Raw genomic sequence first — 26,571 nt, 5'->3', positions numbered from 1 at the left:
TTTCCATGGAAATTAATAGGAGGCATTAATTTTAGAGTGACCTACATAAATAATGATTTGGTGTCTGATGATGGCAAAGTCCCTTAGGGCCTGTATCTTCCTGCCTTTCCAATAGCTTTCAGTGATGATATGTGGCTACTTGTTTAACCCATGCTTAATTTTGCTCCTAGGTACAACTTAAGGAGAACTTTTTGATCTGTGTAACAGCAAATGACTTCAAATTGAATTCTTCCCCTGCTTTTAGAAAGACTGTTATTGAGTGCTTTTTCCGTCGGTAGATTTCTGCATGTTCCAGCTGACAGATGTTCCAAAAGTTAAACATCTGTGTTCACTTGCAGGGAAAATTTCATATGCCAGCATTTCAGAATCCCTTAAGGTTCCTAATTCTTCATACTTTGTGCTGGCCAGTGACAGTGAAGTTGCAAGGCAAGCAGCTTCTATACTATTGTATGGGTTGCTCTAGTTACACCTCAGTTTTCTGCATCACATGAGCACTTTTTGTCTGAGGTACTGGGATATGCTTGAGCTTATGAATTTTGAAAAGCAAGAACATGTTTTTAAATCTGGACTCAGCATAGTCAGACATTTTCTGTGTTTAACTGGTAGGTTAATTATTTTTAATCTTTCCCTTAGTGACCCTGGTGGAGGAATTGAGATGTCAGAGTTCATTCGAGAAGCCACTCCCCCTGTCGGCTGTAGTTCACGCAATTCTTATGCTGGAATAGATCCAAACAACCAGGTAAGAATTAAAGCATTTGCAGTTGTTGCTGCTGGCTTTGTGACCACTACTCATTGCTGATTTTTATTTTTAGTATCGTTCTTTTGATTGCACTAAGATCAGCAACTTATCTGCCTTATCTGTTGTATTTAATTGCTTTGTTTGGGATGGTGTTGCACGAGCTGTTCAGTTCCTGCTCATCCAGTCCTGTCTTCTAAGAACAGCTGGCTTTTACGAGGCAAACTACAGTCCCAGCAGGAAGTATTCAATTTCTGCTCAGCTTGCTTTCTTCTGATTTAGGAAGATGGCTCAGAACATGGTCAGATAAATAGTAAGACCTGCTGTCACAGGCTTTTGTCTTCCCTTTTGTACTAGTGTGCCATTAGATAGAACACAGCTGCAAAGTCATGGCACAAACTAACTGTTTGATATGTGTCATTTAGACACTTGATTGGTAAGCATCAGTTGTATTAATTTTGAGGAGGCTTCTGTTAACTCTTCTTAGGATGTATCCACCACTATCTCTTGCCGTGCTAAATGACTTTTTGAACATCATTATTTCTGATGATTCAGACTCTGCATTAAAAAAAAAAAGTTAATTTGCTGGAGTACAAAGATGGTTGAAATGGAAATAATAAAACTGTTAATCTTTAGATTACCTCTGCAAAATCTTCCCAATTTTGATGCCTCAGCAGGAGCAGGAGGAAGACACTAAATATGGGCTGCTGTATTCCAGATGGAAGGGCTGAAGAACTTGCCTTTCTTGGATTGTAATACAGCTTCATTATGCTCCGTTCATTTTGTGGTTTCGCTGGGAAGCTGTTCTGTTCCTTTATTATGTCTGCTGTATTTGACTTTTACAGTGCTGTATGTACTGTTCCTTTCATTTAGCTTGTGATGATTAGCCAGATACGGCATCCTTCTTTTACCAACTTATCAGAGGATGACTAGATCTGACTGTCCTGACTGTAAGGTTATGCTGCCAGAGAGCACTGCAGCATTCTGTTAAGGATACAGAAGCTATTTTTGGATGGAGGGGAAATCCTTGTCTTGGTATTATAACAAGTCCATCCGATTAGCTCTGTTGGCTAGCAGCATATAATGTAGTGCAATATTATGTTGGTGTTCTTGCTGTATAATGTCTTGTTATGCAGCATAGGTAGGGTTTGTAGTGTTCAAGGAATAGGAAGCGATGGTCCATGTAGGAGCAGGTTAGTAGACCAGAGCTCTTGTTTCTTTGAGACACCTTTATTTGAAGAGCATTTTCCACACCAAATTGTTGCAGTGTTAAAGCACGTGAAGGAGCTCCATACTCTATGCTTCATGCTTTAATGCAGTTGAAACTACTGATAAAAATTAGTGCTTGCTAGTTGCCTGTGATTGAATTTGAAGCATCAGCAGGGTAAGTGTACAGTAAGCAACTGAGTTCTTTTCAGTTTTCCTGTGCTGATACATTTGCATTCAGCTACAGCATCTGTAGACAGAGCGTATTGCTGAAGGTCAAAAAAAAAATCACCAAACTTGAAAAATTGCAAGATGACTGACAAAAGTGTGCTTGGCAGTGCAGTGAAGAAAATTAATTAAACAGGCTTTGATTTTTTTGTAGCAAAGCAGTTATGCTGCAGTCTGGCTGGGTAAAATCTGCATGTGTGTTCAGAGAATGTTAGATTTGTTATACTTACAGAGAGGAATTAGTAGAAATTTAATTTATACAGTAAAGTACGGTTGCCATCTTTCTTTTGTTAAATCTCTCAAGTTCATATTTTGCCTTTGAATGCCCTTTGCCTATCCTGTTTCTGAGAGATTTAATTACCTGTCAGTTGTGCTGTTTTTTTGTGAGTTTTTTGAGGGAGGTGATGGTGGAAATATTACTAAAGGAAAGCCTAAATTCTCTGCAACATCTCATCATAACATTTGCTAGAGGTTACAGAATGTACATAAAAAGGCAGACTAATCCTAAATGGCTATCAAACTCTTAAATAGGGAGGGACGTCTGCTATTTGGCCATTGAACATGACTGAAAATAGATATTTAATAAAACTTGGAATATGATTGTAGCTGGTATCTAAAAATAGCTCAATAAATACTTCAATTTACTTGCTTGGAGATGATTGTAGTCTATGTAATCAAACTGCTATTAAAAGAAAAATTGCACTAGCAGGAGCAAGAGGGAAGAATCAGATAAAGGAAAATCACAGGGTCATAGAGTAGCTAGAGTTGGAAGGGACCTCAAAGATCATCTACTTCCAAACCCCTGTTGTGGGCAGGGTTGCCACCCACTAGATCAGGCTGCTCAGGGCTCCACTAAGCTGTTCTTGAATGTGGCTGTGAATGGGGCGCATGCAGCTTCTGGGGCAGCCTGTGCCAGTGCCTCACTGCCATCTGAGTAGAGAATTTTCTCCTGATGTCTAACCTAATCTCACCTCTCTTAGTTTAAAATCATTTCTCCTTGTCCCATTCACTATCAGACCATGTAAAAGGTCAGTCTTCATCTTGTTTATATGTTCCCTTTAAGTACTGGAAGGCTGGACTGAGATCTCCCCAGAGATTTCTCTGTGATGAGAAAGCCCAGTTCCCTCAGCCTTTCTTTGTAGGAGTGGTATTACAATGCTCTGAGTGTCTTTGTGGTCTCCTCTGGACCTGCTTCAACAGCTCCATGCCAATGATTAGGTTAAATTGATCTAAGCTTATTCAGCACGTCAACCAAGGGGAAGTGTGCTGCTGCCACTTCCCCTGTACTAACATGTAATGTCGTTGAATCAACTCTCTGATAGACCTCAAAGCTAACCCTGCTGAAAGCGTGCATCTCTTCCAAGGCAAACAACTTCTGGATTTAGCTTGGTATTTACTAAGTTGAACAGAATTTTTATATTAACGTGGTGTTTCCCTTAAACATTTTAGGCACCCATTGGTACTGCATTGAACATACAGCTTTATGGCAGCAGTTATTAGTGGATCACCACAGTAGTAGTTCATTTTCCCCATGAAGTATTTTCAAGGAAAATGTCCAGATTAGAAGCAGTGGTTTTTTAAATCAATGGAGTAAAATGCCTAAGTGTGTTGGCCATAAAACAAAGAAATAGCAATGTAGTTGGATGCATAATTAGGTGCTTTGTCATCTGTTGGCAGAAATATTTTGAGGTAGAAATGACTTTACAGTGCTGTGGTATTGTTGGAAGCTTTTGTGTCTTTAAAAATATCCCTTAGATGTATGGGCAGATGCATGCTTTGCAGTAACAAAAAATACAGTTGGCTAATCACTGTAATCCAACAGCTTTTTACAAAATTCCCTGTTTCTAGGTTGGATCTGGATTATCTCGTCTGGGAACAGCAGCAACAATCAAAGGTGAGGTTTTTAGCTGCTTCTAAAAATTACATTGTGGAAGCATTTTAATAATATTGCTTACTATGCTGTTTCCAAATACTTCATCTTAAAAACTTTTTTTTTAAGATGACATAATTTACTAGTGGGAGGAAATCCACCTCACAGCTGGAAATGATGCATCTAAAACATTCAGAGAGTGCATTTTGGAGCATGTGCTATGTTTTCTGTACAGCATCTGTTATTTTTTAATTGCTGAGCTGAGGGACTGGTTTGAGTGGACTTTCACTTATGATTTTGAGTCCTGTTTTAACCAGGGACTCTTCTGATGCTGAGTTTCAGTGACTTGAGTATTTACGGTTACTTAGCATCAGGGATGTCTGGATATTGTCCAAGGACAGCCATTGTAAACTTCACTGGCAGGGAGGAGATGAATTATTTGTGATATGGAAAGTTGCTATTTTGTATACTTATTAAGCTGATAATAAGAAAACTGATTTTTTTTTTCTACCATCCTCACTTTTTTCTTTGTCCATTTTTAATATTTATAAATATTTCATTACAATCTACCCATCATTTTTATTGGCAGCCATTGCAAAAAGTAACATTCAAGTGTATATCTCTAATTGTATTTTTTTAAAAAATCAGTTTCATTGGGTTTTAAGATACTTTTGCAGGTCTTTTGTGGGAGATCTGTGTAGTTGAATGAAAACGTTCTTACGCACAAAATAGGTATATATGCAATATATACCTCAAAAACAAAAGATTAAATCTTGTGTAACTTGCGACTAGCATTGTCTGCCTTTGCATGAGGAAATAAGGGTAACAAGCTCTGTGACAGATGAGGAATCTTCTGTGCGTGTAGATCTGTGTGTTAATATTTTCAGCACTAGTACTGTTCTTTCTTAATATTTGCAGGAGATACTGACACTGCCAAGACCTCTGATGATATCAGTTTAAGTCTTGGACAGAGTTCTAGCCTATGTAAAGAAGGGAGTGAAGAACAAGGTAAAATTTCTTTTTCCTGCATATTAAACATGGTGTTTTGTTACAGTGACCCTTTGCTAAACAGCCTAAATACATTCATGCAGGTTCTTGATAAAATCTAAAATACTTTATCTTGAAGCTCTCTGTTTCTTTTCTTAATTACTTTAAGTTCCTGGGATGCATAGCTTGAATCCTTCTATCTTTATTCTTGGGTTGCATGTTTCCTGCTCTTGCATTTTCCAGCAGGTGATAAATATTTACTGTGTTGTCTCCTTGCTGCTGAAGGATAGCTAACTTGTGTGTCTGTTATACTGAAAATGATGTGGAATTCAGGGGCTTTGTTGTTGACTACTTTGCTCTGCTTCCCATTGCAGCCAAATGATGTTTTCTGAATAGGTGTGCTATTCTGGTAACAGGCCTGCACAGAATGGTTTTTCTATGCTAAGGACAGCTTCCAGTACTTGAGCTAACACAGTTCCTGTAGTTGCTTTTTCCTAATCTGTAAGGAAAATGCTAGCTTGCATTCTTCATTCTTCCAGTTTTGTTTCAGACTTCATTTCTCATTTAGCTTTGTTGCCAGGAAAAAAAAAATCTTCTCAAACTAAAATAAAATAGAGCATAGCACCATAGGGAAATCTTTTGTTTCCTGATTTTTTTTAAAAAATATCTGATGATTAACAGGAAGTTAACTCAAAAAGTAGAGTAGTTCAATTTGGCAGGTCTAATTTGTCTGTTAGATTCCTTAAATGTATTCAGTGATGACAGGCAGGGATACAATGCAGAAAGTTTATCTACGATGTCGCATCACAGGCAATGGTGCTGCTGTAATAGGCAGCTTCCTTCCACTTCATAATGGAGCTGTTTGCTAAATCTTCTAATTTACATGTGGTTATAAACCTTAGCAAAAATTAGCAGTTGTACTAACTTAACCTCATCTCTGGATTTTTTTATATTTTTTTTTTGACAAAATGTAAAGGAAAATAGCCTGACTCTCAACTTCCAGGTGGACCCTTGTACAGGAGAAAGCTTGTGATGGGTAATGGAAACAATGATCCTGAACAAGAGCTGATAGCAGATCCTTGGGACTTGCTTTCACAGAGCCAATGTTAGAAGTAGGATATCAGTTTTGAAAGGGCAGGCAATACTTGTTATCTTCATCAAACCGTAATTCAGCGCTGTCTGAATTAATCACAGTAACTTCCTAAAGAGTTCTGTTATGATTTTGATGAAACCCACAAGTTTATAAGGTATGTGTTAGGTGTGGTATATATTTTTTGTTTGTTTTTGTTGCCCTCAGAGTTGAGGGGAGTTATTTTCCTTAATCAGCGAAGATTTTTGTGAAACAGTTTACTGCCTGCAGGAGGTGAGACAGAAAGCAGAGTCAAGGGAACATGTATAAACTTTGAGACACATTGAGCAAGAAAAGAGGTTGTGGGCTAGTTGGAATTCTTTTTGTCTTCTATTACCTACTAAGATTTAGCTGCTGCTTTTTTTTTTTTTTTTTTTTTTTTTTTTTTTTTTAAAGCATAATGGCTGTCAGACTTGTCTGGACATTAAGAAGTTGTTTTTAATTGTGATATAAAGCATTGTCCTTGCAAATTCATTTGTTTTTAAAAAGCATTTGAGAAACAAACTATACATTGTAAATATTCTTGTAAAATATTCATATGAATATGTACTTCAACAGATTTGGCAACTGATCGGAAGCTTTTTCGTCTGGTGTCGAATGACTCGTTTGTCTCCATCCAGCCTTCACTATCCTCTGGACAAGATTTGCCACGAGACAACAGTGATAAATTGTGCCTCTCGAACAATCAGCTTGTGGACCAGTCTAAAGCTAGTGTGTGTGACTCAGAAGTAGCTTCGCTTATAACTCTGCATTCTCACTCCTATAGAAAGGATCACAGACCACGAGGTGTACCAAGGACTTCTAGCTCTGCTGTTGCTTTTCCAGATGCTTCACTGAATGACTTCCCTCTTTATCAACAAAGACGAGGACTAGATACTGTCAGTGAGTTAGAAGCTTCTAAGCCCCCTTCTGGATCTAGAGAGTCCTTGGCTGAGAACTCTTGCATTTCAGGAGTTTTTCAGTTGGATGACATTCTGAAAAGTAGCAGCCCTCAACCACTGGCTAAGAGTGGGAAGAGCAAATCCTTGAAAGCAGACAAAAGTGTGGACAGTCTGAGAAGCCTGAGTACTAGAAGCAGTGGTTCAACAGAAAGCTACTGCAGTGGGACTGATCGTGACACTAACAGTACCATCAGTAGCTATAAAAGTGAACATACTAGCTCTACGCATATAGAAAGTGTGCTGTCAGAGCATGAGGAGGAGTCTCCTAGAGAAGAGAAAAAGGATGGTAAGAAAAAAGACTGTGGTGTTGACTCAGAGGATGACAGTAGTTCTACTACTGACAAAAGGACTAGTAGTGAAAGGACTGCTGTGGAAATGAGTTCTATTAGTGGTGTTCAAGAGGTAAAGGGTTCTAATGCATCCAATGAGATGCACAGTCAGAAGGGTCTTAGTGCCTCTGCTTCGGAAGAGGCCAATAAAAACCCACATGCCAATGAACTGACTACGCAAGCTGACAGGCCACCTGGGAAGGCTGCTGAACAAAGAGATGAGCAGAGTGAGAAAGTAGTTCTGTTGTTAGATTCAAGAGCTTCTAAAGATACTAGTGGAAAACAAAAAGAAGGAGATGTTCGACCCAAATCTTCTAGCTTAATACATCGAACAGCCTCTACCCACAAGTCCAGCCGAAGACGGACAGGAAAAAAGCGGGCTAGTAGTTTTGATTCAAGTCGGCACAGGGAATATGTTTCCTTCAGAAGTGTATCTGGTACTAAACCCCACAGTGCCGTGTTTTGTCATGATGAGGACTCCAGTGATCAAAGTGACTTAAGCAGGACGTCAAGTATGCAGTCAGCTCATCAGTTCAGCAGTGATAGCTCTTCCAGCACCACATCCCATTCATGCCAGTCTCCTGAGGGAAAGTACAGTGCTCTAAAGACCAAATATGTTTCTAAAGAACGTGGGGGCGCAGACTCTGAAAATATTCATAAAACCCACGTGAGCTCTGAAGGAATTAGCAAAAAACGATCTACACGTCGGACTTCTAGCACAAACAGTGCCAAGAATCGTGCCAGAGTACTAAGCCTGGACAGTGGTACTGTAGCTTGCTTAAATGATCCAAATAGTTTAATGACACCAGGTAACATAAAACAGTTAACCACTTCAAAATCTGATTTGGAAGCCAAAGAGGGAGAGGTGCTAGATGAGCTATCTCTGCTGGGAAGGGCTTCACATTTAGAGTCAGTCACTCGTTCTAGGAATAGCTTACCAAGCCAGGCTACGTTTCCTGAAGGGGAAGAGCAAGAATCAGCAAGTGGAGGTAAGTAAATGACCCGCCAGAAGTAACCTTGCCACACTTTGTTAATGAATTGAGGTATGCTTAAGTGTCTTCCTGTATCTGTTCTTGCCAGTAAAACACTTCCAAAGCATTTCAATCATCCTCTCATGGAAGATCTGCAGAAACGAAAGCTGAATTCAAACAGATGTTATGAAGTACTTAGGTAGACGTATCTGCTGATTTGTTACTGGCAGTCTCTGTTAAATTCGGGCTGTATCTTATAGTTAATATTTGTGATCAAATCAGACTTTCTGTTGTATTAGTCAAAATTTTCAATTTGCATACTATTTAAAAAGTTAACAGCAAAATTGGGACTGTTTGTGGTTAAAAGATTGTGCAGGTTAAAAAACGTAAGATGGGATTGAAGCGACTGTTGCCTCTTAAATGAACTCTTATCAGGTGAATGAACTCAATAAGTGTGATATAAAAAAAAATGTCCTTGCAATACTATCTTCGATTGTGCTTTCTCATGATGATCTAACTACTAAACTGAGTTCTTCTAGGGATTTTTTTTTGCTTAGCTTTGCCATTGTTCAAGTTGGCTGTGCAATGTTGTTTACTTACAGATTCTTTGTTTTGTCCTCATTATGAGAACATGCTTACCTTCCTGTGCTAGAGAGAGGAGTGTAGTTTCCTCTTTCTGTAACTATTGCTTTGTTTGGTGTAATGTAAGACCGAGTTTACTCACATAGCTAGCATTAATATAGATTAACAAGGGCATATTTTCATTTTCTGCAGCTCTTGATAGTTTGTTTATCACTTGTCATAATGTTTCAGTCTCATTTTGTTTAGCCAGATTGACTGCCTTAACTGGAGGGCTCTTCATGTTGTGGAAGATAAGTGGGTTTAAACTGATTTTGAAGGTTTTATAGGTTTACCAACTACCTCATTCTCTGACATTTGTTGAAGGAAATACCTATGAAAATGCCTAGATCTTGTTAACTAAGGACTCAAATGTTTCATAAGTTGTCTTTACATAAAGGCAGTAATATTTGTAAGAAATTGTAGCAAACTTAGTCTGAACAGTAATGACAGTAAAAGCATAGTGTCTCTGACATTGTAAAAGAGACTTCAAGTCACTAGGAGCTGAAACTTGCTCGATCTTTACTAGGAGCTTGCGGTTGGACTCAATGACCTCTGGAGGTCCCTTCCAACCCCTACATTCTGTGAAATGTGACCAATGAATGGTTCTTCTCTTACAGTGGCTTAAGAGCAAACTCTACTCAATAGAATTACTTCACGGAAAACCACATTTGTGTCTACTGATTGAATTTGACTGGTTTACAGTTAGATCACAGATATTTAGATGCTTCCATTAAAAAAAAAAATAAAAGGGATAGTGGAAACTTAATGAAGCTTAATGTGTGAGTACTCTGTTATTCCTAGTCAGAGAGCTTTGCAGTAGTATTTAGTGAAAAGTTCCATTTGCTAGCTTAGTGCTTACTCAGGGTTAAACACTTAATGCATTTTCATATTATACCTTGTTAAACTGATAGCACTTAGTTATTTGACTAATAAAAGGTCTGCTTTATGTATTTATGGTCTTGAATGTATGCTCTCATCAGCGCACAATTTCACTTTGATTTATTATATCTTAAAACTGTTTAGGTTCTTTACAGACATGCAGAGGATTCGTGTACCTTATTTTATAGAACGTAGTAAACTTCATTCAGTCGTCAGTAGAAGATGAAAGAGTCAGCGCAGCATTGATTGGCATATATTGCTAAATATTTTGATCGGTCTTTTAATGAGTGAAATAGCAGGGAAGAGCAAACTGAACGTGTCTAACTTCAGTCTTAGAGATACAAAATGTATAGAGCAGCCTAAGCAGGGGAGTCTTGCTGGTATTTGCATCAAAATGTTCAGATTCTTCTTTGAACTTTGTTTAGATAATGGTCATTCTGAAGTTGCTGGTATTTTCAGTAAATGGAGAGCACCCAACTATTACTTACCCGTGAGCTTATGGGCTGCTTTTGAGAAATGATCTGGATTCAGGGTCTCCAGACCTGATAATGACATGAAATTCGCAGTAACAGTTATCCTATCCTCTCTATCCCAGGAAACATTTCCTTTATAAGAAATGAATGTGATTGTTTCTGGAGGGGGCAGGGTTTTGTATGTGTTCTTTTCTGAACACTGAACAAAAACATTTACTTTTGTTTTGCATTACTTAATATTTATGCAGTCACGTCTACCATCAAGACAGTAGTTTAAATTTATCTGTTCCTGGGCTATCTGAATAATTCCTTCCTATTGTGCTTTGTTTCTGTGGGTTTGTTTTGGAGCTATGTTTTTGTTTGTGTTTTTTTGGTTTTTTTTTCCTGAACATAGAGAACTTCTGAGTTCTATGATGGCTATATCTTAAGATCAAAGAAGAAAACAAGGCTTGACTATGGTTACTGTTTATCAGAAAATGTTGTAAATTTGTAGAATCGAAGTTACTTGATAGTATTTCCCACTAGTGAGTTGACTCAATAGTGACTCTCAATTTGGGAGTGTTTTTAAAAACATGTAATGTAAATAAGCACTGTGTATGTGCATACATAGAAGCTATCTGAGAAAACTAAGACATTATTTTATTTACATGAATTTTGGAATAAGCCTGGTTCAGATTTTCCTAAAATCACAGGATATTGGTTGGCTCTGACTTGCAAGTTCTCTAGTGTCATTTCCTGCTGAAAGTGTTACTTAATTTTATGTAAATATTTTTGAATCTTTATGGATTGCTTATGATAGCTTTCTGAAAATCAGCTGGTTCTCCAGTGTGCATCTGGAGAAAAATTTATACCCTTTTCCAGTCAACAGCTTTAAGTTCCTCATTTTCAGATAAGGTGTAAGTGAAATGATGATTAATGACTCTATACTCAGGTCTCCAGGGAAGTAACTGAGAAGTACATTCTTATATGAACTGTGAAAACGTGTATTACTTAGTATTCTCTTACTAAGCAGGATGCTTTACGAACTTCTACTTGTGTTTCTTCGACAGATAGAACTTAGTTTGATTTTAATCTTATTATGCCAGGAAGTGGTGAGTGACTCATTTCTTATGAGATGATTACTTGTGCATTTGAGTAAAAATTGCAGTTCATCAAAATGCAGACAAACAGCATTTGGAAATTCTGTACTTAATTAAGTATTTTCAGTGTGGTGCATGTATAACTAAAATTAAATGGAAGATGTCATATACTACCATCACTTTCTTAGCTACTCTTGCAGGCTACTTAGTGACTGGTGAGTTATGGGTTAGATGTGGAGTTGTCTAACTGTGTCTGGTGATATTCTTTGGAAATACTGCCTTGATACTCTGGTGTGCCTGGCTTCTGTCAAATATGTGCTATTTCAGTATTGCTGTTTGTCAAGATTTAAAGAACCAACTTAATTCTGTACGTGGCACAGTGGTGTTTTGTAAAACTTGAGCTGACCTGAAAAGTCATGTGCTCTCTTCCAGTCTTTATTACCTGTAAAAGACACACCCTTTAAGATGCTGCTCTTTTACACTTGCTAAAATTTAACAAATTAATTTATTTAATCACTTTAAGTACTTGAGGCTTTTGTAAATAAAATTGTTGTGTGACACTTTTCCTGCTGTATGTTGCATATTGTTACAAAGTAACAGCTCATCCTGTTGTTTTCTGGCCTATAATACATCACTGTAAACAGGCAAAATAGGTTTTTGTGAGCTTGGATTAGAGTCTTACGTTTCATGTAGCATATGGAAACCTGTTCGGCTTCTCAAGTCTGCATGTGTTTGTACATAGATGCTTTGTGTATCTGCATGCGAGGATTGGACAGAATCTGAAGCTAAAAGCAGAATTTGAGACTGGTGCTTTGTGGCAAATGGTCATGTCTGCTGTTACCAAAATACCACTTTTTTTTACCTACTATGCTTATGTCGTGTAAGGTTCCAGTGATCTGAAGTCATTGCTGTTCTTTGTGTGACAGAGCTGTTCCATGCTTCTGTTGGGTTGCATCAGTGTAGAGTTAAGGCAATTAAAGCTGGTTCTGTTTTCTGAAAATGAATCCATGCTCCAGATGTTCAGCCAAACAGTTTTGCATGGGGGAGAAATCAAACTCTGATAAGTTTAGAAATGATAGACTGCGAAATGTGCACTGTAAATGCAATCTAGTTGTGTGTGCATGCCTGCACACAAGCTATCTTATTCCTGTGTTCTACAGGACTCTTCTACAACTGGATCAAAATAAGCAGGTTAGCCAGCAGAAAAGGGCTCTGCTGCATATGAGGTTCATTGTTAAAATCAAGAAACTCTTCTCCTTCTTGATTTGATTTGATTTTATTTTTTGTATGTCAGTTAGTATCATGCTATGGTGTGCACAATGTTTGGATCAAGAATGAAATAGAAATTTTAATGTTAGCCCTTATCAATGTTTGATTCTGAAAGCACAATGTTTGACTATCACAGATTCAATGTGCAAGAATGTAAAGACTAGTTTTTACAGAGATATCTCCGAGTTTTGGATCCTGCGTCATCTGAGTTGGGCTGAGATACAATATTCTTCACTTAACGATGAGAACAGCACGGGGAGCAATAGACATGGCTGGAACGCAGCTCTGCAGTCTGTATTTCTGGAACTTGCCACTGTAGTGGCACGTAGAATAAATCTTGCATTTACAAAATAGCTCATCAATAACTACTACAGCAAAAAGCTATTTGTGTATATCTTGCGTGGAACTTTGTCCTACTTGTTTTGCCCCCTCTCTGGTATTTATGGATAACACAAGGACTTTCGTTAGAAGGCTTATGACCACAGTAACGCTGAGCTTTCCTGAATTTCATTGTTCCAGAGGGATGAGAGCAAGAACAAAAACAAAAAAACCACAAGTTTTGTCTGACTCCTAGCAGTGGCTGCTGAGACCCAGGGATGTGTATAGTTGCCAGAAGCCCTTAGTACTGTTAGTAAAGGTCTTCCTGCTAATCTAATGGAAACATACTCCTTTAGTGCTTTATGCCCAGAACATTAAGTATTTCACATAAAGTTATGTGGGGATGCATGAGTGAAATCCAGGATACTTGTTGGAAAAATGCGTTCTGCAGCATTGCTGTGTATACTAAAAGTAAAATAAAAAAAAAGTTTTGTTTATTTTCCATTGGTAGCAGCACTCAGAAAATGACTCTAGTTAAATTCTTTCTAACCTTCAAACAAACTAGAAGTAGTGGTTCCTCCAAAATGCTTTGCATTGCTGTGGCACTGAGGTTTTGTGAATGTCATAGGTTGATGGTGTTTGTGCAACTACTTCTCACGATAGTATTTTTTTACTTGATTTGGAAAGAATAGCTGGATTTTGTTGACAAATGATGTATGTTGATGAATTTCCTGACTATTCATTTCCAGCAGAAATCTCATGGGAACTTCTGGTACTTGGTGTAAATCAAACTCTGACTACAGTGAAGTTAGTAGGCCACTTTTTTATAGATATATCTGAATTTATTGTTACACAGACAGCCAAAAACAGTTCCGAGAGCTCTCTGTACTGTAATGGAAGTGCTACATGCTTCTGCCAAATGTAGCTATGCAATGTAACTCGATATTATAGTTAATAATAGCCCATTCAGAGCAAGCATGATTTTCTGTAACTGATGTACTAATGAATACCACTTATACTGAAGAGGCTATGTCTTCTAAAGACTTAACATATCTATTCCTAAAGATGTATAAATCCAAATACAAATAACAGGCTTCCTAAGGAGTAATGTAGGATATGAACGTTTTCTACTACATGAACATACTACTACTTATTAATAATACCCAGTTCCCTAAATTATAGGGTTATATCCCCCTATTCTGTATCAGGGCAGAGAATCAGATTAGTAGATTCGCTTTAGGTCTTCTGTCCCTAGTGTGTCAACACTACCGTTAAAAAGGTTGTGTAATGTCTACAGTTTTTAATACTGGAATAATACAAGTGAGAAGAAGAATGGTGAAGTAGATGAACGGAGACTCTGAATTCTATCTTTGGTATTACTATGGAAATTTGTCTATCTGGTTGGTTTATAAAAAAAATGTTTGGTTCAGAATTCAAAACAGATGGCTTCATTGTCATAGTTGTTCCCTACTTGACAGGGTTTGCCTTTCCAGATTGTTTGACATAACTTATATTCTTCTCATCTCATTCTGAACTTTTTTTAATACATTTCAATCACAACACTGAAGCCTTGGGCTTTTCTTCTGAATTTTCTTTTTTGGTTTGGTTCATTGTGTGTGGTTTTTTTGTTTGTTTGTTTGGTTTTTTGTGACTACCTTTGATTTCCAAAAAGTATACTGTTGTTTTTTCTCTGTCCTGTTTTTCAGCTAAACTTGATATGACAGGTATTCCTCTGCTTTATGAAGTCTCTCCCTTGCTGCCCACATATCCACTTATAACTTCCCTCAGAATTTGGCATTAGGTTTATCTTGTAATTTTCCACTGTTGTTTATAATGCTATATGCCAGTACATTGGTTTTTTCAACAGAGAGATTGAATAAATACTTTCAGTATATAAGGGGGCTATAAAAAGGAAAGGGGCAGAGCCTTTAGCAGGGTCTGTTGTGGTAGGACAAGGAGAAATGTTCTCAAACTGTAAGAGATTTAGGTTGGATATAGAGAAGAAGTTTCTTATGAGAAGGGTGGTGAAGCACTGCCCTGTCCATGGAGCCAAGGTCAGGCTGGAGAGGCTGTGAGCACCCTAATCTTGCTGTAGGTGTCCTTGTTCATTGCAGGGGAGCTGGGCGAGATGGCCTTTAAAGGCTCCCTTCCATCTCAAGTAATTCTCAAATTCTTGGAATTTTTGGTCTAATAATGGTGTGTAATCCACAGTGACTAATAATGCTATATTGGAGATATAGACTGAACTAATTCCTTCCTTCTTAAGTTTTTAAAATAGTGATAAGGTACATGAGAATAAACTTTATGGAAGAAAAAACATAAAGTAATGAATGCTTATGTGGGAAATCAAGCTGTTACTGCTGCTGACTGTCACAGACTGTTTTATTCTCTCTCAACTTTCTTTATATCTTCTGAAGAGAAGTATGGCTTTTCTCACATTCCCAACACAAATGAGATGCTAGATACAGAAGGACAAAACTTCAGCTATTTAGCAAAATTTGTTCAAGGTTAGAAGGCAGATTTCATTGACAGTGTGAATGCATGAGCTCTAAACTTCTGATGACAGCATTGACTGAGTGTTTGTGAGGTTGATCATTACCAGTGGTTGAAAAAGGGCACGGCTTCCAGTTTAACGGTGAGAAATGAAGTGTCCAGATGTTGTGTTTTGTACACAAGTCTAACTATGCTGCATGGATTAATTTTCGAAACAGTTTAGACTTCATGACCTATTTTCTTCTTTTGAGAAAAGTGAGGGATATTATTTCTATTTTGTAGTTGATTGTTTTTGTTGTTGCTTTTTTTTTTTTTTTGTCTTTGCTTTCTAATGAGACAATTTTGCAATTTTTATCTGTTGAATTCTGTGGTTTTTCACATCAGTGCCTCTGTGTCATGTCTTCCCAGGAATCTTCTTACATGAAAAGAATTTGTCTATATGTCAGAATTCATCAGAAAAAATCAGATGCTAGGTTTAGCATTTTAGCTTAGCCAAAATGAAGTGAGCCTCGTTGATGTAGTAAAGCTTGGGAATTTTTGTTTATTTTCCTTCTTTCCAATCTCAAGCTTCATGATTTTCAATCTTAAAGCTTAGATCAGAAGAAGTGAAAGATAAATGCAGGATGACATAAATGTCTTTTTTGGTTTGTATGCATATGTAAAAGAAAACATTAATCTTTTGTTAAAGCTAATTGTGCTTTGAAGTGTGAAGGCAAGTCCTTATGTCTGTTTTTCTTTTTAAAACTGAGGAATTAGAAATTGACATGCAATTTGTTTTACATACTGTAAAAAGAGAAATTCTAGGAAGTCATAGCCCACAAAGAGGGGTTCGTTCAGGCTATGCTCTGGTGTTCCAAGAGTGGTGCCATTGTAAGCTGTCATTCTAGAGTTTTCTCTAAGAATACATCTGAGCTTTTTATTGGGAAGATGTCATTCCAAATGCATACTCAGGAAGTGATGTCCTTATGACTTAATAAATGATGGTTTGGCCCTCTTCCAATCAGAATGGAAATGAAAGAATGAAAAGAAGGGAAAACATTAATTTTAATGAATATGTGTGCAGATACACAGTTGTTAACAACACAAGTCGAAACAATTTTTTCTCTTTGAAATTAGAGAGATTTTATTTGGCAGTAAGTTTAGAAGGGTTTAATTTGCTATAAAGTTGTCCGTAGACTTTTACTTCTTATTTTGTGCATCTGTGGGAAGTAGGTTTGCATTTCTCATGTGCACTTTAAACTTCAAATCTGGTCTGTTTGGTTTTTTTTTTCCTGATCTTGAGAGTGGTTAATGTTTGAGGCTCAGATGCACGTGGTGTCATGCAGAAGAAATTTAAATGTAAATTTCTTGACTTCAGTAAAGTGTGGTGTTCCAACACAAAAGATAAGAAAAAGCAGGGAAATAAAAACTTTGAAACAAACATTCTGTAAACTGGAAGGCTTGTCATGACTGATTTAAAAAACAAAACAAACAGAAAAAAACCAGCCACGCACAAAACTGAAGACACACGGTCTGTGTTACCTCTCTCTGTTGGGTCAGAATTTTCTACGTTCATGTGTATGTTAGATCTCGTTTTCTTGGAATCTGGGATAAAGGACTGTGAGTCACAGCATTGAAGTGTGAGCTCTAGACTAGAGGTGTGTTTAGAAAAGCTGCTGTCCTACTGAGATATTTTCTTTAGTTTTTTTATATAAACATCAAAATGTATTACTTTATAAATATTACAGGAAGCTTGCTTATATTAAAACAATTTCCCCCTGATTAAATAGGTCTTACAGCATAGTAGTGGCTATTGGAGGATATTCATCCTGCTACTTGTAAAATCAGGAGTAGCTATACTGCTTCTCTTCTTTAAAGACAAGTAGAAATACAAATAATGCATATTAACGTAGTTTCCATACCTGTTTTTTAGATCCTGTATTACTTTGTAGGGTGTTTGTTTGTTTTTAACCCCCTAAAGCTGTTTGGTTAATTTAGTGGCTCTGCACACTTCAAACAAATGACAATCCTTTCTGCACAACTGGGTTTTTTTTTCAGTTTTTAAGTCATGGTTTCAACATGTAGCTTGAGCTCTTGTGTAATGTTAGGAGACTCACAGCTCCTTGGCTGAAAAGCTCTGCTGTCTTTTCAGGGCAGCGAATAGACTTGCTCAGTGATCTGGAATGGCACAAGCTGCATTCTGGAGGAACGTATGTGTACTGACCAGAACTTTTAAGATAAATCCAAAATCCCTTGGCAGATTATGTAGAAAGCTACACCAAAACCTACTTATCTTAAAGCTTAATGAAATGACAGAAAACCTAGTGAATGCCAGAGTTGTTTGCCTATGCATGTTTAGATTTCATCTGGAAGTAGATAGGAATTTAGATTGTGGATGGTTTTTTTTGTTGTTGTTGTTTGTTTGTTTGTTTTTAAATCTTTCATTTATATTTAATTTTTTCTTTTTTTCCTTGTTTCTCCCTATCCCAAGAGATCACCTCTGTCTGTTCAGGAAGTAAACTTGCTTCACTGGTCGATCGGAGCTGTGTAGGAAGGACCTCTAGTGTTTCTATAAGCTAGGTTCGAATTGCTGCAGCAGCTGATGTGTTTACTGAGGAAGGAATATCAGAATAAAAAAAGATGTGTTAAGAAGAATTGAAGTTGAATGCTTTTGCCACATAACTGCAAGTGATAATTAAAATGTAAATAGAGGCTATCACTATCTTAATGGTAGCTAAGATGTTTACGCATCAGTTAAGATCAATTGCTGTTCTTTATTCTGTGTTGCTTAACTGTGGCCTGATTTGTAGAAATGCATGGTGTTGCTTTTGCATCTGAAGTCGATAGAAACTGTATTTTGGGTGCATGTGTGAGTTGTGCATGCTGATGTATGCACTGGAAAAGCTGAGATTTACACACTGGTGTCTGAAATTCGTGCCTGATTTTTGATCTCTTGTGCTTTAACTGAGTCCATCAGAAAGAAAGCTCAGAATTCCTGCTGTCTTGTCTGGTGTTTCACTTGTCCTCTTAAATGTAAGAGTCAGAAATTGAAGAAATTAAACTGTGTATTAAAGTGAAGCATAAAGGTTAATGATTTATGTTTTAACTGAATCCTTGCTGAAATATGCTTAAAAGCGGTTATCACCTATTCATGCTTACAACGAAAGACTGATTGTGGAGGTGTGGGTTTGCTCGCTTTCACCTCATGGTTTTCTTAAAAATAACAGAAACAGTTGAATTAAGGATTTTCTAAATATTTTGACAATGAAATGCTTGTAACTTTAAGATTGGTCTTAAAATAATTTCTTTATGTAGCTTTTTAGCTGTTAGAGCAAATTATAGGTTGAAGTTTCATGTACAGTATTCGTTTAACCTGTGGTTTGTAAGTGGGCTCTTTTTTCATGCCTTCTGTATTGTCAGAGCTGTGGCAGTAGCACAGGGCAGTAGTAGGTTGCTACTCTGTAGACTAGTGCTGCATCCTTTTCTAGTAACTTTGGAAAACTTAATGACAGAATGTTTTAACTTGGAGGGCTGAAGAGAACCCGGGCTGTTCTGCCTGCAGTCTTTCTGCTGCCTCTCCGTAACAAATCTTGCTCCAGCAGCGTTTTCCTTTGTTTTTGCTTGACATAACCCTTGATTTTTCTCAGTCCAGTAACAGGCTTCTTGCCTACCAGGCTGTAATACATATATGTATTTTTATTATATTTTTCCCCTTCAAGGTTTTAATTTTCCCTTTGTGTTGATTTTTGTAGAAGTTTTTTTTCTTCCACTTGCCTGCCTAAGCCAGTTTTCTTTGTGACCTGTCAGAGCTCTCTAGTGCTCCTCATTCTAATTGGTTAGGCTAAGGGTCATCTTTGGCTCAGGAGGGATACTGAGTTTGTAGGCATGCTGTGAAGTCTGAAACTGCAAAAATGATTCTCTTTAGACTGAAACTTAAGGAGTATAAGTGGGTTTAGGGAAGGGAGAATTTGCAAAAGCCAAAACCAAAGGGGTAATTGCCTGACCGTCTTGCATACCTATGAACTTTTGTTTCACAGTGCTGCTTTGTAGGTGGACCAGACTCTTGGAGGGGAAGTGGGGGTGGAGGAAGAAGTTGAAAAAGCAAAGCATTAATTCTTATGTGCCAGCTTTTCCAAGTCATAGGACAACTACTGTAAAGAGGGCAACGTGCATTTATTCATGCTTATGAGGAAAAAAAAAGGAATAAAAACAACACTGTATTGTGAAAGTGTCCCCTAAAGGGATGTGATAAAGTAAAACTCGGCTCTGCTTGTTTGGCAGAAGTGATAGAATTAAGAAGAGAATTTTGTAGTGAGGAGTGAGAGAATTACTAGGCTTCCTTGGGGGTTCTCTTATTGTTATCTATTAAATGGGGGAAACTGAGAATAGGCTTTCTTCCACCCTCTGTAAACGTAAGAAATGGAATATCTGATACTTTTGAAACTTGGTTGTTTCAATTTGGGGAAAAAATGGAGCTAGCTGCACTTAAAAGAACCTCACACAAACATGCAGCCCTTCCCTGACCTCCCCTCGCTCCCTTCTGCTTTCCCTCCCTAGATCTGTACTAATAGTTGTTCAGTGCTCCTGTCTTGCAGCAGTTTATTTGAACGGTCAGCGCATGAGCCACTTTTCTGTTGCAAGTGGAATTCTTTAATTTGGGGAGGGTCAGGGGGAAGAAAGGAGTCTTAAGTTACTTTGTACATAAATAGGATGGGTTCTTCTTTGACCTAAAGTCTGTCTTGATGCAGCAGCACAAGCCAGCGAGGAGACTGTCACATTTCGACGTGAACGCAGCACATTTAGGCGTCAGGCAGTACGACGCCGGCACAATGCAGGGAGTAACCCTACCCCTCCTACATTGCTCATCGGATCACCCCTCAGGTAGGGTATCTAAATGTTCCACCGTATTTAGCATGCATGCAGCAGACCACTTCTCCTCACACCCACCAGTGTTGCCAGAAAGGCATTTTTTACTTCCTTCCCCGCCATAACCTCCTCAAGCTGTCACTGCATGTCACTGTGGGCTTGTTGAATTGTGCATGTATATGTGGCACTATTTTCAAAATTTTCAGGGTAGCCAGTCTCTAACATGTTACAGTTAATTTTAGAGAAATAATGAAGTGAACTAATGCTAACAGACTCCATGTTTTTTTTTTGGTCAAAAACTTCAGAAACTTTAAAGCAAGAAAAAAGACCCAAGAAAATATTATTTACCTGACTCAATTTTGCTTTTCTCTTTCCTTTAAGAGAGTAAGCGTTAGGGTCTAGTATCTTTGTAGTCACTTTTCATTTATGTGGATAATGAGAGAGAAGCACTTAAACAGCAACAACAATTCTTCAACATCTTGAAGAATTAAATAATATACACAACGGATCCAAATCTAAAATAAAGGTAAACTATAGTGTGAACGCCCTGTAACTTTTTCCAGGAAAAGAGTAACAATGAAGTAATAACAGTGCCTTTGTTACCAAACACACAGTGTTGCTCCATATATGAAATTTAACTGTGTGGCACTGCATGCCTCAGCAGTGCTTACAGCGTATATATATGTACATCATGGCAATCTGTCACTAGCCCATTTAATAGCAGTGCTGAACCCAGTGGTGTGTTACATACAGCAACTCCTTGCTCGGCCTGTGACCTCAAACAGTGGAAATGGTGATCTCAGGATGATTTTAAATCTTTCGCTTTTTAAATCTTTTGGTTCTCTAATTGCCTCAAGTGTTGCAGAATCTGGCAAGAATAACACTCCTATAGTGTAAGGAGCATTTACCCATAAAAGTAATTCTTCCCATTAACATGATACGTATACAGCACATAGTCGTTATTCCTTCACATTCTTAATACTACTACTACATATCCTATACCATATATACTATATATAATACTACTGTGTATCCTAAACTAACCTGTAGCACTAGGACCAGTCTATTTTTGTGTTCTAGGAATATTTGTGTGGATTTTTTTAGTTGTAAAATACTGTAGAAAGTGAGCAGATAAAAAGAAAATAAATGGAAAATGGGTTGGGGAGAAACGTTGGTGACTTTTATAGTGCAACTGAAATACCCAGAGGCTGAATTTACTGAATTTTTAGGTTTTCCTTGTGAAAGAGAATGGCTAGAACAGTGCCTAAAACCTAACAAATGAAGGCTTGACTTCTTCTGCATTGCAAATTGAATTGGATAGTACAGGATGTGGCAGAAGTTCATTGTATGATTTCAGATAAATTTGTTACATTTCCAGTCTTGCTGAACAAAACATAGTGCATTACTTTCTTAGTGAGGGATATTTAAACTTCCTATTAGGTCATTGCTGTTGTACTCTTATGTTCCATTTCTCCTGCTGGTTTTTTTTGTGGGCGGTGCTGTTTTATCTACTGATCAGTAAAAAGTTGTGTGAAGTATTTAGAGCTCCTTACCTGAGAGAGGTTACTTTGCACAGTGATGTTTGTACAGCTGAATGACAGTCCTTTGGTTTGGAGCTAAATTGTTTTAGGCCAGCTGAGCACCCAAGTGCTTACTTATCTGTTTGACAGAAATTCCATTTGAACCGCAAACTGTGGAGTGTATCTGAAAATTTGTACTTATTACAGTTACAGATTATTTCTAATTTCTAGATTAGTAGTCTGATTTTTCTTTTATATGGATAACTTCATTTTTGTGTGATTTTTATTTCTTCCAGTAACATAACAAGGACATACATTTTTGGCTGGTTACCACCAAAATCCTTTCCTTACCACAGCAACTATACGCATACCCATATGTGCTTGTGGTGAGCCACTTCTGTCTAGTTCCTAATACTGCTAATCAATATGACTTCCTACGTTAACTTAAAACAACATTAGATTTACTCTTTTCTAGTGGCCCTGATGTTACTTTTCTCCATTCTTTACAGAAAAAAATTTAATCACCTGATCTCCTAACTATGATGTCAAATCAGATGTCATGGAGATGGCTCCACAGAGTCTGAGTTGCATCTAGTTGTTCATTTTGGGGAATGTCAAGTAGAAGATAGGTCTATAATGCCATCACGATTGGCAGCAGTAGACAAATAAAATCTGGTCTAGTAAATTTTGCACCTTTTAAGCTAAATTAGATGCAAGTGTATTTTCTTTTTGTTTACTTAAGTAACCAGGAAATAACAAAAGGGAAGCAGGAAAGAAACAACAAAAAAAAACCAAAACAGCTTACTCTCCTTTTATCCTGCCTAAGCATTGACAGTGTTTTGACTGCTTCAAACATATGTATGGATTTGCATCCTATGTAGCTGATGATGTATATGCATGTGCATCTGATAAGTGAATATAAGTGACAGTCTCAAGCAAAATTTTAAGAGTAGTTTTATTAAATAGAGAGTAACAGTTTCTTGAATGCAGTCTGTTATTACCAATATTTTGCTTTGTTTTTACTGTGACAGGTGTGGATAACCTCTGAAAGGACACCTTGTGTATACCTTTTGCTACATAGCTACTATTAAATGGAAAGACAGCATTATTTTGGTGTTGCTGATAATACTTAAGTGAGACAGTGACAGCTGGCAAGTTTGTGAGCTTTCTTAGGGCTTCTGTTGCCATGTAGCCTTGTCTGAAACAGTAAAGCACTGAATAAAGCTTCAGATTCTGATATGTTAGAGTACAGGTTGCAATTTTTAACCTCGTCAACTGCGTGCATGTCTGTTATATTTTGCATGATCTGTTCTTAACACCTGGTCTTATAGTCACTTTCATATTTTGCAGTGATGTTCTAAGGAAAAGCGAAATCAGTTGTTCTAGAAAATACACACAACTGCATCAGACAGACACCCTCAACTCTTAGTAAGGTCTTATAGTTATCTCACTTGCCAACTGTAGCATCACACTGTGTGTAGTGAAATGTTAAAAGCAATAGGTGGTCGAGACTATTTCAAAAGGGAATGCTCTAAGACAGAAGATGAAGAATTTTTGTTTTAACAAACTTTTAATATAATTTTGTATTTTATTTCGATAAAAAGATGATTTCTTAATCTGAAGAAGTGTCCTCCAGCTAATGACTGACATAACTTCTCTAAATGTATAAAATAAGGATAATAAAACCACCAATTTTACAGCATGGCTCTAATGCGTGTGACACTTGTATTTGGAGACATTGCCATGTTTAATGTTTAACTGCTTTAAAAATATTGTTAATATTTGTTAAACAGCTTCTTAAAATAGTTTTGCATTGAGAAGGTTATGAAGAGGACTAACATTTTTAGATGTTGTCTGCTAATAGCTTTAAACTTGCACGCTTCTCTGAAGAATTAATTTCTATCTCTGGGTTTAGAAGAATTTTGTTGCGGTGAGGAGTACTAAGCAACAAAATCATTGTCAGGGCCGTGCTATCAAAATAACTTTAAAATAGTCCTGAAACTTTTGTCAATTAATAACTTGTTAGAGGTACTCCCCATAAAAATTCTGGTTCTACTGGTTCAAATGTGGTTATCCACAAGGTATGTTGCCAATGTCTGTTTTCTAATTAATCTTAAAGACGTTTTGTAGGAAGACTGCAGAGTAATAGCAAGGAAGATGGTGATGTTTTGACAACAAAAGCAGAACAATTGAAATCATATCTCCATGAGCAATCTAACTTGAGAGAAGAATGTCATAGCCTCTATTGTACAGGAGAGAGATCACAGGATACAGTTAAACTAACCATCAGTAACTTATTTTCACACCCACAAACTAAAACTAGTAAGAATAGCATTTCCCCAGCTGGGCCCTAAGAGCAGTGCTCCCAAAAGCTGGAGTGGGACCTGTGTCTTTGTATGTTCTAGTGTAACATTAGCGTCCAATCAAGTTGTTGTACATAGCTCACGGGTTACCTTAACCCTAACAAATGGCTTCTGAATGCTGTAATTTTACCTTTTTTTTTTTTAAGTCTTGTTTTTCTTCACTTTAGCTATTTCCTTTCCTTCCCGGTAATGTCTCCCCCATCCGTGTTTTCTCGTAGCCTTCAAGATGGTCAGCAAGGCCAGCAGTCCTCCCAGGCCAAAGTGCAGTCCCGCTCCCCCTCCCAGGCAGCTGTGCTCAGCGCTAGCACCTCCTTGCTGGTGAGAAATGGGAGTGTCCACTTAGAAGCATCACATGCCACTGCATCTGCTGTAGGCGGTAGCAGTTTGCACGATGGACTTGGTATGCAGGCCTTATGTAACCTTGGTGACATGGAAGTTTTAATACAGCAGCTATATTGGTAATAATGCAGTGAAAAACAGTTAACTTGAACTTTGTTTCTGGATCTTGTAGGTACATTCCTTAGAAGGGAATATTGCCGATAAATGCCCAGCCTTTCATTGTCTCATTTCCAGACACTTTGTCTAACAAATTTGGAAACATTTGTTCCAAGTGGGAAACATTCTAAGATGCATAAGTAGCAGTGATGTGAGATCTTTGTATTTGAACTATATAGCACATGTAACATGAGTATCCTTGCATTGTCAAAGAGAATCGGGGTGGGATTGTTAGTAAGTTTGGGGGAACTTCTGATTCCTTAAAAGATACCTATTGTGATCACTAGGAACGCTTGATCTTTCAGAAGAGCTTCGCATAGTTGTTCTTTGAAAAGAAACCCTCACATCAAGGAGGGTAGTTTTAATTTGTGCTTAAAAGTAGGAGATTGAGCCGTGAAGAAAATATGGGTCTTCTTGTTTCAGTTGCCATCGCTTTCGAAGTCTTATGGTGCTCCTCAGTTCTTCTTGGTCTGTTTAATGTAATATTTCTAACTGCTTATCAGCTTCTCTGAAGTTAATAAAATTGCTAAGGAGAAGGAAGTTCGGATGGTTATAGTAAGTGACTGATCTCCTGTGACACAGTAATGTTGAGAAAGGTAGGGAAAAATTCTTGGCCTGGATCTTTGCAGTTATCTGTTCGTGGCCTGAACTGGTGATGACTTCAGTGTTAGCATGGAATTCCTGCTCAGATTGCTACGATCTCCATGTTTAGAGCTGCTGATTGTTAGTGATGGTATTTTAAATAGCTATCAGTTGTGATAACACAGAAGTGAAGGTTGGATTAGAACAGTGCTTAAGAACACTTGTTACAGATCTTGCTGTAACCTTGCTATAAAAGATAATTGATTTGTTGCATTATGGGGAAGATTTCAAGCATTGTTGGGCTTTTCCCCTTTAAATAAGATTTCAGTTAGCAAGTAGCTATTCTTCTCTACCTACTGGCAACAATATAAGAAAAAATAACTATAAGCAAAAAAAGAAAACAATTCTGATATTCTCTGAAATGCAGTTATAGAATGGTGCTACAGATATGTTAAATTATACAGCCTTCTTATGTGATACTTATGTTCTTGTTTTAGATTCTGTGGCTCTGGTAGTTTCTAGATAGAAAAGTCAATGCTTAAGAGTATGAATCTCTAAACTGTGAAAGCTTATCACATAAAGCTACAAGTTCTTTTAGCTACTTAATTTGGAGACTTTTTTGTTTGAAATGGTCATTGGGATGTAACTAAAATTCAGGGATTACTGTGGTCATATCTATTCAAAGTTAGTGTCAAGACCTGTTCTTAAAGCTACTGGTGTTGTATTTGATAGATATTGCCCACACCAATCAAGTTTTATAGAATTCAGAGTTTTATGTACAGTTCTTCAATTTGAATTATTTAAGAGTTACGTTTATTGTGATTTAGTGAAAATTGAAGTAGATTCAGCATTGCATTTAGGCTCTCTTAGCAGTCACTTTTGCTGCACTTGGAATGGAATACATTTGCTGTCTTCAGATAAGTTTAGGTATACAAATTTCTAAAGTTCTGTGTGTACAATATTATGGAGCAAGACATTGCCATTGTGAAGCAGAAAACTGTTAGGATCTGCTCAGTTGAATGAATCCTTTTTACATCTCAGATTTATTTGTTTTGGAACTTCAAGCATCTGTTTAGAAACTTCTTTGTGAAAGCTATTATAGCAAAAAATCTGTTCTTATTCTTAAAAATCAAATGATTTCGTTTTTACAGCAGGCTTTAAAAAAATCCGCATTATGAACTAATGCCTGTTCTCAAAGCGTTTTGTATGATGGGTGTTCTTTTATTAGAGCAGAATA

General features: G+C 37.4%; 1 protein-coding gene across 10 annotated transcripts in view; it reads left to right on the top strand.

The window, feature by feature from the left end:
- Positions 1 to 26,571, top strand: part of PCNX1 (pecanex 1) — an 86,396-nt gene that overhangs the window by 14,048 nt on the left and 45,777 nt on the right. For 3 of the 10 annotated variants that reach the window (XM_048949057.1, XM_048949055.1, XM_048949061.1), the window contains 6 exons: positions 634 to 739; positions 4,019 to 4,064; positions 4,959 to 5,048; positions 6,715 to 8,415; positions 20,257 to 20,389; positions 24,476 to 24,657. In XM_048949057.1, the coding sequence (XP_048805014.1) occupies positions 634 to 739; positions 4,019 to 4,064; positions 4,959 to 5,048; positions 6,715 to 8,415; positions 20,257 to 20,389; positions 24,476 to 24,657 (2,258 nt within the window). The remainder of the gene's footprint in view (positions 1 to 633; positions 740 to 4,018; positions 4,065 to 4,958; positions 5,049 to 6,714; positions 8,416 to 20,256; positions 20,390 to 24,475; positions 24,658 to 26,571) is intronic. The other 7 variants (XM_048949060.1, XM_048949059.1, XM_048949056.1 and 4 more) reach the window with 6 other exon arrangements.

This window comes from Lagopus muta, chromosome 6 (assembly GCF_023343835.1).
Source record: "Lagopus muta isolate bLagMut1 chromosome 6, bLagMut1 primary, whole genome shotgun sequence".
In the NCBI taxonomy this organism is placed as follows: Eukaryota; Metazoa; Chordata; class Aves; order Galliformes; family Phasianidae; genus Lagopus; species Lagopus muta.
This window is presented reverse-complemented; position numbering and strand designations above follow the sequence as displayed.